This window comes from Manacus candei, unplaced genomic scaffold, assembly GCF_025592945.1.
Source record: "Manacus candei isolate 608988 ecotype Guabito, Panama unplaced genomic scaffold, ASM2559294v1 h1tg000136l, whole genome shotgun sequence".
In the NCBI taxonomy this organism is placed as follows: domain Eukaryota; kingdom Metazoa; phylum Chordata; class Aves; order Passeriformes; family Pipridae; genus Manacus; species Manacus candei.
The window spans coordinates 240,519-254,477 of NW_026138184.1; the positions used below are offsets into that span (position 1 = coordinate 240,519).

General features: G+C 50.0%; 1 protein-coding gene across 7 annotated transcripts in view; it reads right to left on the bottom strand.

Annotated features, from left to right (window-relative positions):
* Positions 1-13,959, bottom strand: part of EIF4G3 (eukaryotic translation initiation factor 4 gamma 3) — a 143,312-nt gene that overhangs the window by 7,694 nt on the left and 121,659 nt on the right. For all 7 annotated transcript variants that reach the window (XM_051771525.1, XM_051771526.1, XM_051771522.1 and 4 more), the window contains 9 exons: positions 13,232-13,336; positions 11,678-11,810; positions 10,497-10,591; positions 8,838-8,931; positions 7,783-7,900; positions 6,192-6,415; positions 4,954-5,069; positions 2,684-2,856; positions 463-588 (listed from right to left, as the gene is read on the bottom strand). In XM_051771525.1, coding sequence (XP_051627485.1) covers positions 463-588; positions 2,684-2,856; positions 4,954-5,069; positions 6,192-6,415; positions 7,783-7,900; positions 8,838-8,931; positions 10,497-10,591; positions 11,678-11,810; positions 13,232-13,336 — 1,184 coding nt within the window. The remainder of the gene's footprint in view (positions 1-462; positions 589-2,683; positions 2,857-4,953; positions 5,070-6,191; positions 6,416-7,782; positions 7,901-8,837; positions 8,932-10,496; positions 10,592-11,677; positions 11,811-13,231; positions 13,337-13,959) is intronic.

The window sequence follows — 13,959 nt, forward strand, 5'->3', positions numbered from 1 at the left end:
ACTTTCCACCAGCCCAGGTTGCTCCAAGCCACAGCTTCTCTGGGCAACCTGTGCCAGGGCCTCACCACCCTCACAGGGAAGAATTCCTTCCAATATCCCATTTATCCCTGCCCTCCTTCAGTTCCTCCCCTGAGCCACACAGACTCCTGTGTGATGCTTTGCTCTCTTCAAGTCTAATTCCCAGAACCTCTGTGCTCCCAAATGACTCCACTGTACAACACTTGGGTACTTTTAAGCTCAGCTGAAGCAAACAGGGTTGAAGTAGATTTATGGATAAAACCCTTCTCCAAGAGTGAAAGCACCACAGTCCCTTCCCAGCACAGCTCTCAGTCCAGTGTCGATCCCGACTGATGTTCAACAAGCTTTTCATCAACTCCCATGGGAAGCTGAGCCTCTGGCACTGCTCATCCTTTACCTACTGCCATGAAAATACTACAGAATAACTGGAAAAGCTTCACTTACTGTATAAGTTCTCTCATAGAGATTCCTCCTTCTTTTAACATGGGGGTCACTAACTCAGCCAGGTACAACCAGATATGGGGTATATCTATGGCCATGTCGTCTGCCATCTCCAAGGTCTCTGAAAAGCTTTGAAAGGAGAAGGAAAAATATCAAATGATAAATAATATTTAACTGGAAACTTTTCCTGCAAAGCAAATCTGCACTTTAAGAACCTTTTGTTACAGTAGAGAGGAGTAAAGAGAGAGAGGAGTGAGGAGAATCAAAAAGTAATAAAACTATTGCCACTTTATGCTTTCCGTGCTTCCAAACTGCCAGGAGTGAATTTCTCCATGCAGTAACATGGAGAATATGTGGAAAAAGCATCACCTTTTGTACAACCAGCAGATATAGCCAAGAAAGCAAGAAACAATAATTCTTACATCCCAGTACCACATCGTTTGCTGACTCGTAACACCTATAAAGCATTTTTGCCTATAAACATGAACCATCAGGTAAATGCAACTTTCTTAAAAATATCCAAACGTTTAGAGAAGGGGGTTAATCATAATGGAATTCCAAATGTGAGGGAAGCAGTGGAATGTCTGTGAGTACATCACACAGCACAGAGGAGTTCAGCTCAGCCGAGGGGGTTTCCATCTGCAGCAGGAATTAAAGAACTGCTCCCCAATGACACAGTTTCCAGAATGGCTCAAAACTCTTCTTTCCCACAAAACCCTTGCAGGAGCCTGGTACAAGATCATCCTTTTTCTGCTCTCCTTCCAGTTGTTGTCGTGGTTCTTTTCTCCTCGAAAACCTTGAAAATTCTGGGGTCTAGTTTAGTGACTGTAAATGAACATTTTCCCTCGTGTTTCAAACTCAGAAACCACCTCCTTTACTTTGTTCTTTGCATCCTCTGCTGCTCCTTCAGCCCAGGTCTGTCCAAACCTTTCTGCCAGAAACTGGTTTCCTGCTGTGCATCTCCCCAGAGGTGGTTGGGACCAGGTCTCATCCCACACCCCTCATTCCGTGGTAATTTCTCCTGCATAAGTGAAGTGGGTTTTGGTGTTCTCCTCATGCACCCATTGAGACCCACTTGGCCTTTCATCATCTTCAGGAGCCATTTCCTGTTGTTCTTGCCACATTCAGACCCCACATCCCACTGTTTTATCATGATCCTACTTATTTGCCATCCCAACCACTTATCCACACTCCAGGGAACACCGGAACAGCTTCAATCACAATCCATTATGGAAATTCATCCCTTCAATCAAGCCCTTCTGACCACCAGTGCTGTGTGGACACGAGTGTACTCCCTGTGGAGATACACTTCTCCTGCTGGTCCATATGGTTTGGAGCTCAGGCTGCCTGAACTTTTCCTGTGAGTCTGGTGAAATCCAGGGACAGCCACAGGCACAGGGAGATCCCCGTCGGAGCGATACCACGATGGCACAGGGTTCAAAGAGAAGCAGCAGCCACCAGAGCCAACTCCTCAGAAACTCGGTGCCTGAAGTGTTATTTCTTCTGCTTGTTCACTGGCTGTGCTTGTGGTTATCCCTGTTTTACCCACCCTGCTCTACGAGCGGTGCCAGGGACCTCCCTGGGAACATGGATCCTTTTAGGATGGGACACCAGGCTGGGAACACAAAACCCAGAGAGCTGAAATGAGCCAGCAGCCAAAACTGGGTCTCCTGGGGCAGGTTTAACCCATCTGGTGCACGTTCTCCTCCTCAGCCCCTTGAGGGCTCGTCCACTCCAAGGTGAGGTGTCCTGAGAAACACCATCACATGGGTAAAGCCTTTTTCCCAGTGGGAGAGCAGCTGTAGCTCTGTGGATGAACAGGACTTCAGGCTGAAGAGCCTCCAGGTATTAATGTCACATGAAGGTTTCCGAATTCTTCCTCTTTCAGTCATATCCAGTGATTTGCCAAAACAAACATGGACAAATGTGTGACAGAACAGAGATCTAAACACACAGAATTAAAGAGACACCTCCAGATCTGCTTAGAAATAAATACTGATATAAATATGAATGCATTTACATTCACTAAAACCATCTGAAATACTTAAAATAGATTACAATAATTGTATTATAAATAGACCAAGGTGAAAATACTCCTTCAAAAGGAATGTGTGGAGAGGGCAGGACACCAAAGCAAGGTGGGCAATCCTTCCTCTCCAGCACAGCACAGCACAGCAGGGAACACTGAGGAAAAGAGCCCGTCCCACGGATGCAGAATACCAACCCCTTGAAGAAATCCTGCTTGCTCAGCTTTCCCGACTGCACCAACTGATGCAACAACTGGCCCATGTGATCCCTGGTGATCTGACTCCGCTCCAGCGTCGACTCCACTCCCACGCGCACGAACACGGGCAGCAGGCTCTGGGTGCTGAGCTCCTCCACGCACTGCATCGCTTCCTGCGGGACAACACGGCGCCTGAGCTGGCCACACCAGCAACGGGCACAGCAGCACGTGCTGCTGGAACAGGGGGAACTGGGGGGAAATGAGCTTCTAGTGAGGCTGCCAGGCCAATGCTGAACCAGGAACCTCATCACGAATCGCCACCGAGGTGGCAACTGAGTAATAACAACAACAACAACAACAGTAATATTAATAATGGAATAAGAGAAGAATAATGGAATAATAGAATAATAATGGAATTTATACCACCCAGGCAACAATTTTTAAAGCACACAACCGCATTCCAGGGCACAGTTTGGCTGCTCAGTGAAAGGAGAGAATTGTCTTCTGGATGCCCTCAAAACACCTCTCATTGCATTAAACATCAAGCCAAGTCAAAAAGAGGGCACCAGGTTAGATCTGTCACTGATCTGACCTGGCACAAATGCCAGTGTTACAAACCCACATCACATCAAGAGGCAGAAAACAGCTGAGGAGTGTTTGGAGGCAAATCTCACCTTTCTAAAGCTCCTCCTTTCTGGGCTGAGCACTTTGTATCCCAAGCAAAGAAAACACTTCAGTAGAGACTCTCAGAGCAGCGCTCAGTGCCACACATCAAAAATCCCCACTGCCATCACCAGGACCTTCTGGGTCCAGCCCACAGAGCTCAGGGGCTTCCTGAGCACAGATCCCTGCTGTGACCAGGCTGTGCCTCGAGGGATCCACACCTGACACCCCACACGTGTTTCCACAGGTTCTGAATGGCTTCTTCACACAGGTCAGAAGCCTGGTGGTCCCAGCCAGTGCCCCATGGATCCTGGTGTCCCAGGACACACAGGGAATGCTGCTGGCTGACCCTGCTGTCACCACACACTGGTGCACAGCTCCAGCTCAGCAGTTTGAATCCACAGGCAGGTCACCCTCAGAAGCCCAGACTCCTGTGAAAGGCAGGAGTGACACAATGTTCACATCACCTGCACCCCGGTGACTCCCTCAGGGGCAGCTGCAGGAACAGGAGTTTAAACTGAGTTTAAGCTTCACTGCACCTGAAGAGTAACCAAGAATTCCCCACTATCCAGTAACCCCTGGTGCAAACAAACAGCCTGATCCCATGGATTTTAACCAGCCCTGCCCTGTCTAGTGCAATTCAGCTCCATTTCCACCCTGCCACAGAAATTCATCCCTGTATTTGCGAACAGAGAACCAAAGAAGCTCCTTCACCCCAAACATCCAGAGGGAACCTTTGGAGTCCATCCTAAGAAGGAAAAGGAGTGGAGGCTCCTTGGCTTGGCAGCCCCCTGCCCCAGGCCAGCCCTCTGCAGCACACTGCCAATCAAAGCAGGGTTCTTCCTCTCCAAACCAGTATTTAATAATTTATCCTAATAACTAGATGTGAACTCAAAACACTCCATCACGAGAATATTCCTCTTTCTGATTATTAATTGGAAGCCTTATGAAATGGAAGCAGCAACTCTGCTTTTAGGGTGCCAAACCAGCAACTCCCAAGTGCTGCCATTTCAAACTTGGCAGGTTTTAAAATTTCTTTCAGTGAAAGATCAAACGAAGCAGCTTTGCAGCCAATGTAACACTTCTTGCAAACTCCCTGGGCGAGCTAAAAAACCCTTTTACAAGGGAAACAAAATTTCAACCTTTTAACTAGGAAGTGATGACAGCTGCTCAGTAATTTCCAATGTTTATTAAAAATCCTCTGGAGTGGTTTGTTCAATATTTAGTATTGCTTTATCTGCCTCCAGATCAGAACAGCACATGCTTTGATAACTAAATGAAAACCTCTGTTTATTTTCTCACTAGTTTTTCTGCTTCCAAAATTGCTGTTATTATGGAGCTGCTCAGTGATTCATGACAGATCACATACATCTTGCTACTTAAAACACACAGCCTGGGCTATTTTTCCTATTACCAGCAGGGCAGAAAATGAGTTTGGGAGACAAGTGTCCTAAAAATGTTCACAGAGCTGCTGCTGCTACCCAGATTTTGTCTGTTCCCACCAGTTCTGCTGCCTCTGTGTGGGCTGGGTGCTCACACAGTTCCTGCACAGAAAGCACTCCAGCCCTGCAGAGCTTTCTGCTAAGTGAGGCTTTCATCTTGCTTACCTTAAAATCATTAATATGCAAGAACTCATCAATGATAGATTTGCATTTTCTCTCTATTTCCTCTTCTGACAATGAAGGCTTTTCTTGCACTGGAGCTGGAGGAGCTTCTGGTTTGGCTGGTGGAAACACAACAAAAAAAAACACGTGTTTGGGAAAGGAAAACCAGCATCATTTTAGAGATGACATTGTGAAAACAGAAGCCACTGGAGCAGGTGTGTTCCCTGTCCCATCCTCAGGCACGGGGCACTTCTTGGATGGGGCTTGGAGCAACCTGGGCTAGTGGAAGGTGTCCCTGCCCATGGCAGGGTGTGGAATGAGATGGGCTTTAAGGTCCCTTTGAACCCAAACCATTCTGGGATTCTTTCCCAGCTCCATCCCCCCCATGAACTCCCAGTATTCCTGTAACTCGGTCTTGCAGGAGCACAGCTGGCAATGGCACAGGTGGAGCACCTTCAAAGCTCTCCATCAACACCAAATAATTAACTGGGAGCTGGTGCAGGACATGGCAAAGTTAAAACACTGACTGCAACGGGCAGCAGCCCAAGGCAATGTCCCAATCACAGCCCAAACCCTGGTCCCATGGAGTCCTCTACAACATCCCAAAGCTCCCCACGGAGCGTGTGCCGCCCGTGGCAGTGGAGATGTTTCCCAGGGAAGGAGCGGAACACTGGACTTATCATAAAGGTTCTGTCCACAGGGAACATCACCCTAAGTGTCCTCAGCGTTTTCTCACTAACAAATCAGCTCCAGCTGGCAGGAGGGAAAAGCAGGAGCTGCAGCACCGACAAGGTGACAGAGGAGTCACCCCAGTGGGTGCCACCCCCCCTGCTGCACCAAGGTTGGCTTGGAAGGAGGGCTGGCAACAACACAGCACCAAAAAGCTGCTGTGAACCCCCTGTCCCAGATCCAAATCCCTGCCCTGCCCCTGGGGAATGTTTGGAAAGGGCAGATAAGGCTTTACTGGGCACTGAAGAAGCATTTCTGAAGAACTGACACTGATTTGAGCCCATAAACCAGTGGGACAGTGACAGGATGGGGGGGGGTGCTGTGCCAGTTCCTGCAGCCTTTCAGGTCCACGGATCCTACAGAGGAGCTGGTGAGAGGGATGAGGCCCAGGCCTGCCTGACTCAGCTGTGCCCCCCGCCTGACAACACTTCCCACCCCTGCACAGAAACCTGTCACTGCTCCTGGCAGGTTTTCCCACCTCCAGACCCCCTGGGCGTGGAGGAGCCGCTCACCGGGTTCCTTGGCCTTGCTCCTCTCCGCCTCGGTGCTGTTCCTGTCCATCTCCATCCCGCCCGTCAGCTGCTTCACCGTCTCCAGCATCTCCCTGCGCTGCTCCTCCTGCGCCTGATTGTCCAGGAGCAGCTCTTTGCTGCTGCTGCCCCGCAGGAACGTGTTGGGGCGGGACAGGGAGGGGGGCAGAGGTTTGTCGTTCTTCTCCCTGCCCGTGCTCCCGCGACTGCGGGACAGAAACACACTCAGGGGATGTGGCACAAGCAACCCCTGCTAGGAAAGGCACTCCATGGCTTTAGAGTAACTGCAGGGAAAAACAACTCCACGACCCAAACCTCACTCCATTTTTACAGTTGTAGCTACACAGAATGTAATGACAATTAACTCAGTCTCAGAGACACACAAACACAAACATTCAGAGTGGACAGGCAGAGCCAACGCTTCCTAGAGAACACATGGAAAAGCAATGATGCCCCTACAGCACCTGTTTGACACATGAAACAGTGGAGTTGATGAGTAAAGGCTCTGTTCTACTGTGAAATGGGATGAGATATTTAGATTGGATATTGGGAAGGAATTCCTGGCTGTGAGGGTGGGCAGGCCCTGGCACAGGGTACCCAGAGAAGCTGTGGCTGCCCCAGCCCTGGAAGTGTCCAAGGCCAGGTTGGGCAGGGCTTGGAGCAACCTGGGCTGGTGGAAGGTGTCCCTGCCCATGGCAGGGGTGGAACAGGATGGTCTTTAAGGTCCCTCCCACACAAACCATTCTGTGATTCCATGAGACTTCTATTTTTTAGCCATTTACTTAAAAATACCTTCCAAACAGTGAAGGTTCCCAGCAACAGCTGATGGGGACCTGCCCTATTAATTATTGTGTTAATGAATAAGATGGGCAAACCAATTCCAAAATAGAACAATTTCCAGTTAAGCCCAAGTTTTAGGTGAAATAGGAGGGAAAAGATTAGAGGCACAACCCAGGAAAACACTACAGTAGCTCATGTGTACTGGAAGGAAGAACCAGTGGCATTTTAAGTGAACTGTACATTTATAAACCATGTCTAGAGCTAATAAATTATTGAGGGTTAATACATGTTTCATGCTACAAGCTGGAGTGGCTGCAGCCCTGATGGAATCAGGGTGTGAGAGAGGCTGTGCAGCCTTTTGTGGGATGTGGGAGCACGGCCAGGTCAGTCACACCTGACGGGAAGGGTCACACACGGTGCTTTAAGCACGTTTCTGCAAGGTTTTAGGTCTGCTTTTCTGTATAAATAAACCTGCTGACCTGGCTGAATTCACAGCCATTAAATCCAACCTATTTACTACCACATTTTATCTGAAGAGCTTTTAATCTGTTATAAACAACCACCCTTAGCTGAAGGGTGAAGTGGAAACTAAAACATTCATCGAAACGGCTTTAAAAATTAATTCCACCCGTCTCTCCCACGATATTTTAAAATACACACGTGTTTAAAGTTAACTCAGAGGGGAAAACAGACACAGCCATTCCTGGAAAGGCAAGGAATTCTTCCTGAGTGCTGGCAGGCAGAGCAGCAGGTGTGAAGTGCAGATGCAGAGGCAGCCAAGAGCAGCACTCACCTCGTTAAGGCCCTGCGGGATTCGAGTTCGGAAGATGCGGATGAGGCAGAAACGGGGGAGACTGGAGGCTGCAGGGCAGAAAACCTGTTCAGACTTGTGGCACTTGGTCGCAAGGAGTCTGGGGATTGCAAAGAACAGAGCAGAGCGACGAGGTCAGGAGTGGTGGCACCTCGGCATCACACAGTGACACAGCAGCTGGGGCTGGAGGGATGGGGAGAGAACTGCAGGGAAAAGGCTGGTCCTGCCCTGCTTTAGCCTGACTGTCAGGAGGGCACCCAGGGAGGGGAGGAGACTCTTGGGGGTCTGCAGCTTCCTCCCGAGGGGCAGCTCTGACCTCTGCTCTCTGTGCCCAGTGACAGGACCCAGGGAATGGCTGGAACTGTGCCAGGGAGGGTTAGTTTGGATCTCAGGAAAAGGGGTGATCACCCCTCTCCCTAGAGGGTGGTTGGCACTGACCAGGCTCCCCAGGGCAGTGGGCACAGCACCAAGGCTGCCAGAGCTCCAGGAGCATTTGGACAGTGCTCTGAGGGACATGGAGGGTCCCTGTTGGGGTGTCTGTGCAGGGCCAGAGGCTGGACTGGATGCTCCCTGTGAGTCCCTTCCAGCTCAGGATATTCTGTGATTCTGTGGACACGTGGCTGGGGACGTGGGCTGAGGAGCTGTACGTGGACAGCTGATCCCCAAGTGGAACAGGATCCCCTGGACCTTCCCCACACCAGAAGGTGTCCCTGGCCATGGCAGGGCATGGAATGAGATGAGCTTTAAGGTCCCTCCCAACCCAAACCATTCTGGGATTCTGTGACTTATGGACAGAAACAGCCCTGTCTGCTACTTCAAGAGGTTTAGCTGCAACCCTGGGGTGCAGAGGAGGGCAAGCAGTGTCCTGGTCATAGGCTGGGAAATTGGGGGGTTTTGTGAAGGGCCAGGAGTTGGACTTCGATGATCCCTGTGGGTCCCTTCCAGCTCAGGCTATTCCATGGCTCTGTGGTTCTGTGAACCCCCCCAGATCTGCTCTCTGGCAGCAAAGCCCAGGGTGAGGATCCATCCCAACTTACCCATCTCGCTTGCCTTGGCTCCACCACTGCTGCCCTTCCCCCAGCTGCCCAACTGGGCTTTAGGCACGAGCTGAATCTTCTCATCTATTGTGGGCTGTAAAACACACCGTGACAGTCCATGACAAGGGCAAATCGTACAGTTTCATTAAAAATGGGGTATTTTTTGGCAACAATCCCTGTTCTGTGAACACCAAAACACACTTTAACACATTTTTGGAAGACCAAACCCTGGCCAAAGACAGGACATCAACAACAAAGGGCATCACAAAGAGCCTCTTCCAAAGGTCAGTGAAAAACACTCTGACATTCAAGTGATCAGGAGCTGCTTTTTTGCTGGGAGTTCTGAAGCTCAATGAGGTGGAAAAGCTCAGTATATCAGAAACTGGAAGACATTAAGTTTGTTTGTGATGTGCAAACCAGTTCCACTGTCCATTCAACCCTCCAGTCACAGCTTTGGGGGGGATCTGAAGGGCAACAAACAGAATCCAGAGAGCGAAGGATGACAACAGGTCGCAGAACTTGGAGGTAAGTGGTGTCTGACAAGGACAGAACATGGATTTTACAGTGCTCAGTGGGTGAATTTATTGACCAGGAGGTTGTGACCCCACAGATCTCTGGTGAGCTCCTCTCTCCTTCCAACAAAGCAGCTGCTGTGGAACCAGCTCCATTTGTATGGAACAGAGGAGAAGGGCTTTTCCCAGGTGAAAAGCCCAGGCAGAACAGGCTGAATCCCTCCTGCTAATGAAGATCTGGAGTCTGTTTTATGACTTCCAGAAGGAACAAACTGATTGAATTTGCAGAAGGGCTGTAGTCTGTCCAGGTCCTGCTTTACAGCTTTGCAGGAATTCAGGCACTGAGTGTAAAATTCAGGGAGAGTGACATTAAGTGGGACAAGGGAATGTTTAGGAGTCACCTGATTTATGTGAAGGCTGGAGTTCTCCTTGATGAGAAAACCCAGACCTGTTCTGAAGATTAAAAAAGGAGAAATCTCCAACTTCCCTAAACCTTCAGCCTGACAAAATGTCCCAAACCCATCACTCTGATGGTGAAATAACAGGAAGATGCTCCTCTGGAAGATAGCTCTCAAAGTTTATCACATACTGGGGGATGTAACCAGGCCACAGAGGTCCATAAACACTCTGAAAGGAGACACAGCTCTTCCCATTCTCCCAGGTCCTTTCAATCCTGCCATCTGTGACACGTCATATTGGACGTGGCCTCCTCCTTTTATTGAGGAGCAGTGTCAGAAAAGGGGCTCAAGAACTTGGGGCAGCCAAGGAATTCCATCAGACAGGTGGTTGAGACCCCTCAGTAACAGCCAGGGATGTGCTGCATCCCCATCTCCCACGACTCCCTGACTCACGTTCTCACGACTGAATGAAATGCAGACTTTCCAACTACCAGAAGGACACTGTGAACCTGAGGAAGAATGTCTGCACGCTCCTCTCCCTCAGAACAAACAGAACAGGAACATCCAGAAGATAACAGAGCCTTCCCTTGTGCTTTATTTATGCACAGCATTAACTCTGGGGATTCCAAACATCCCAGCCCCAAGTTCTGCCCTGTACACACTGTCCCAGTCTCTCCTGGAGGGCACATCCAGCAAGGCAAGACCTTGGCATTTTTACTGCTCTGAAGGAGCCCAGTGCTGGCACCTACCTTGGTGATTTTAAGGAACTTGGTGGGGTCCAGCACTCTGCTGTTCTTTGCCCCCTGCACAGTGTTCCAACCGCCTTCATCCACCCGTGGGACACCTGCAGGCAACAAACAACCACCCTCAGCTCGTCCCACTGCTCCAGGCTCCACATCCATCCCCCAGTCACCTCCAGGCTCCAAGGAGAGGGACCAACCTGGCACACCTGGGCTGAGGAACGTCTTTTGCAGCCTTTCTTCACACTAAGATGACACAACCAGCCTGCCTGACTTTATTCTTACAAAACAGCCTTGACATAAAAGCTCTCAGTACTTTAAGGGCTGGTTTTGGTAGGGACTGTTCCTGGTTGGATCTCCCTGTGCTCTGGACACAGAGCTCTGGACACAGCTGTGGATGTTGTGTGTTCACAGCTCACGGGAGGAGCAGGTGAAATGCCTTCCCTGACCACACTTGTTCCACACATTTCAGCAGTGCCTGGTCTGACAAAGAACCCCTCAGGCACTCCCAGGTTCCTCACCTTCTCCTGACGCCACTTTTAGGATGATTAAAACAAAATCTACATGTATTTTCTTTATGCTCTGTTTTCACAGCACTTTCACTTGACAATCCTCAGTACTAAAGAATCCCAAAGGTGACTTTCTCCTTGCCCTGCTCTGTGTCAGGGCTCATTTTCCCAGTCACTCCAAGTTCATCTTCAGGCAGCGCCAGGCCCAAGGGCCAGGAGCAGTTTAAGGTAATGTCAAGACTGTCCTTCATGCACAGTCAGCACTTCACAAGTTTAACAGCTGAAGACAACATGGTTACTCTCCAAATTAAGTGCTATTCCCCTGAAATGAGACTGTGGTGCACGAGAATGGATGGCAAATCTGACTTCTATGTAATAACTTGTTTCCCAGATTCCTGGCAGCCTGTCACAAACCAAACAGGGTGTGCAAGAGTGGAAAACTTCAGCACTGTTGGCTTGTGCTTGGTTCTTTTCACCCACGGGATTTGCCCCTGAAAAATCCCCACAGCCAATCCAAGGCAAATCTGTTCCCTCTCCAGCCTCTGCCATAATCAGGCCTCAATTCTCTTTGCTCTCTACATTCAGGAATAAAGCAAAGCCAAGAGATTGTTCTCTTTTCTGTGGGGTTCCCTCTATGGCCACTGGATGTGAAATGAGCAGCCAACATGGCTTTTACTTTACCTGGTCTCCTCTTGTCTTTGGTCATGAGTTGTTGTACCTTCCTCTGTTCTTCCTGCTCTTCAATCTTGGCTTCTTTATGGATCTGCTCGATGGTCTTGGGGCCCTGGTCTGCTCTCCTGGACACCCAGTTGCACTGGGGAAGAGGCAAACACGTGCTCAAGGAAACTTCCAGGGAATTCAAATATCACAAACAAGGCCTAATCCTCCCACCCTTGTCATGTCTGAGAGGGGCTGGGGAAATTCTGTGGAGCTGGGACACGCTGGGGACATGGTTATTCCAGCACCAGAGGCCAAAGTGATGTACTCTGGTACAGAGCTTGTGCTGGAGAATGGAGGCTGCAGTGAAGACCTGACTGAATTCAAGCCATGTGAACCCCTAGCAGCTGCACATTCCCAGCTTCCCACTCTTTCTAGGTTCAGAGGAGAGAGGAGGACTAGAGGGAGGTTGCTGTCACTCTCTGTTTATGACTGACACAGTTATTGGAGCCTTTCCTCCGAGCTTGAGGGAAAAAATGAAACCCTGAAAATAAAAAAGCAAGAAGTGACTGATTTTATGTGGAGCTGGTGCTTTGCCACTCCAGGGATGGTGATGGCTGAGACAGGAATCCTGCAGAGAGAGGTGCAGCTGCCTCTGCACAGAACATTTCCCCTGCTGATGTGCCCATTCAGCCATGCACTGCCCAGACCCTTCCAGGCCTGGAATAACCAGACTGGGTTTATCCTGCTACAGCCTCAGCACAGCTCTGGGGGTAATTATGGGCCCTGCAGCCAAAGCAGTGACTGCAGCCTTTAAAAAACCCAAACCAGCTCCAAACCAGCTGTTTGGGCTCTGAGCAAGACCCTCTCAGGCCTTTGGTCAGGCTGCCTGCTGGCCAAATCTGAGCTGACACAGGATTTCTCTTCCTCTGAGGGGAAATGAATGGTGCTGGGAAGGTTTGTACCACACACGGTCACATCTTCACCCTGCACTGCACTTGTGCTGACCACAGGCACCCTCAGGGCAAAGGAGAGATTTCCTGTCCTTGAACAGTCAGATTTTTGGGAGAAGGAGCACAGAACTCCCCCTAACATCCCACTTGTGCTGTAAATCCCCTGCTCTTGGATGAGAGCTCTTCCAGCCCAGACATGCAAGGGAACATGACAGGCTGGGAAAGCTGGGGAAGTTCACCTGGAGAAGAGAGGGCTCCAGGGAGAGCTGAGAGCCCCTTCCAGGGCCTAAAGGGGCTCCAGGAGAGCTGGAGAGGGACTGGGGACAAGGGATGGAGGGACAGGACACAGGGAATGGCTTCCCACTGCCAGAGGGCAGGGTTAGATGGGATATTGGGAAGGAAATGTTGGCTGGGAGGGTGGGGAGGCCCTGGCACAGGGTGCTCAGAGAAGCTGTGGCTGCCCCAGCCCTGGAAGTGTCCAAGGCCAGGTTGGAGGGGGCTTGGAGCAACCTGGGACAGTGGAAGGTGTCCCTGCCCATGGCAGGAGGTGGGACTGGACAGGCTTTAAGGTCCCTCCAACCCAAACCATCCTGGGATTCCATGATTCAATGCAGTTGGCACCTACCAGCCTTAGGTCTATCACATCCTGGAGCATGAACCGAATCCTTGAGGAGGTTTTCCTCTCTTTCACAATCTTCTCCATCTGATTAAAATACTGGTCCATGCGGGGCTGGACAAGAAAAACATCGGCATCAGTGTGTTGTGGAGGAAAATGAAAATACCCCTTCGGGGGGAGTCAGTGGGTCCTGCATTCCAGCACTCCTGGGGACATGGAGCTGCTCTCCAGAGAGGTGACTGCTGGCTCTTGTACACCCCTTCCAGGTGGGATGTGCAGGCAGTGAGGCCCAAGTGTGTGGGCACACACCTTCCCTGTGGTTTTAATTACCCAAACAATCAACACCCTCTGCATGTGCACAGTAAACATTACACCCATTAAAAATATATCTCAGTTCCTCCCTGTGCTCACCCCAGCCCAAGAAAAAGTGGCTCAGGGAACTAAATGGGTACAAAACTAACCCTGGTCACACCATTCCATGGTTCACTCCCCAGCTGTGTGAGCTGGGCCAGGCTGAGCAGCAGCACCACAAATCCCAGCAAGAGCAGTTTAATGGGCTGCACTGAAGGATAAAATCCCACAACCACTTTTCATCCAAAAAATCATGATGTGATGGAATCCCAATCAGTTCATACTAAGCCATGAAACTGTATCATTAGAGAAGCCTCTGTCAGGTCTAAATTTGGCTCGTCAGGCTCCAAAAAGCTTTTTTCCCAAATGAGGGCTTGGGCTGTTTT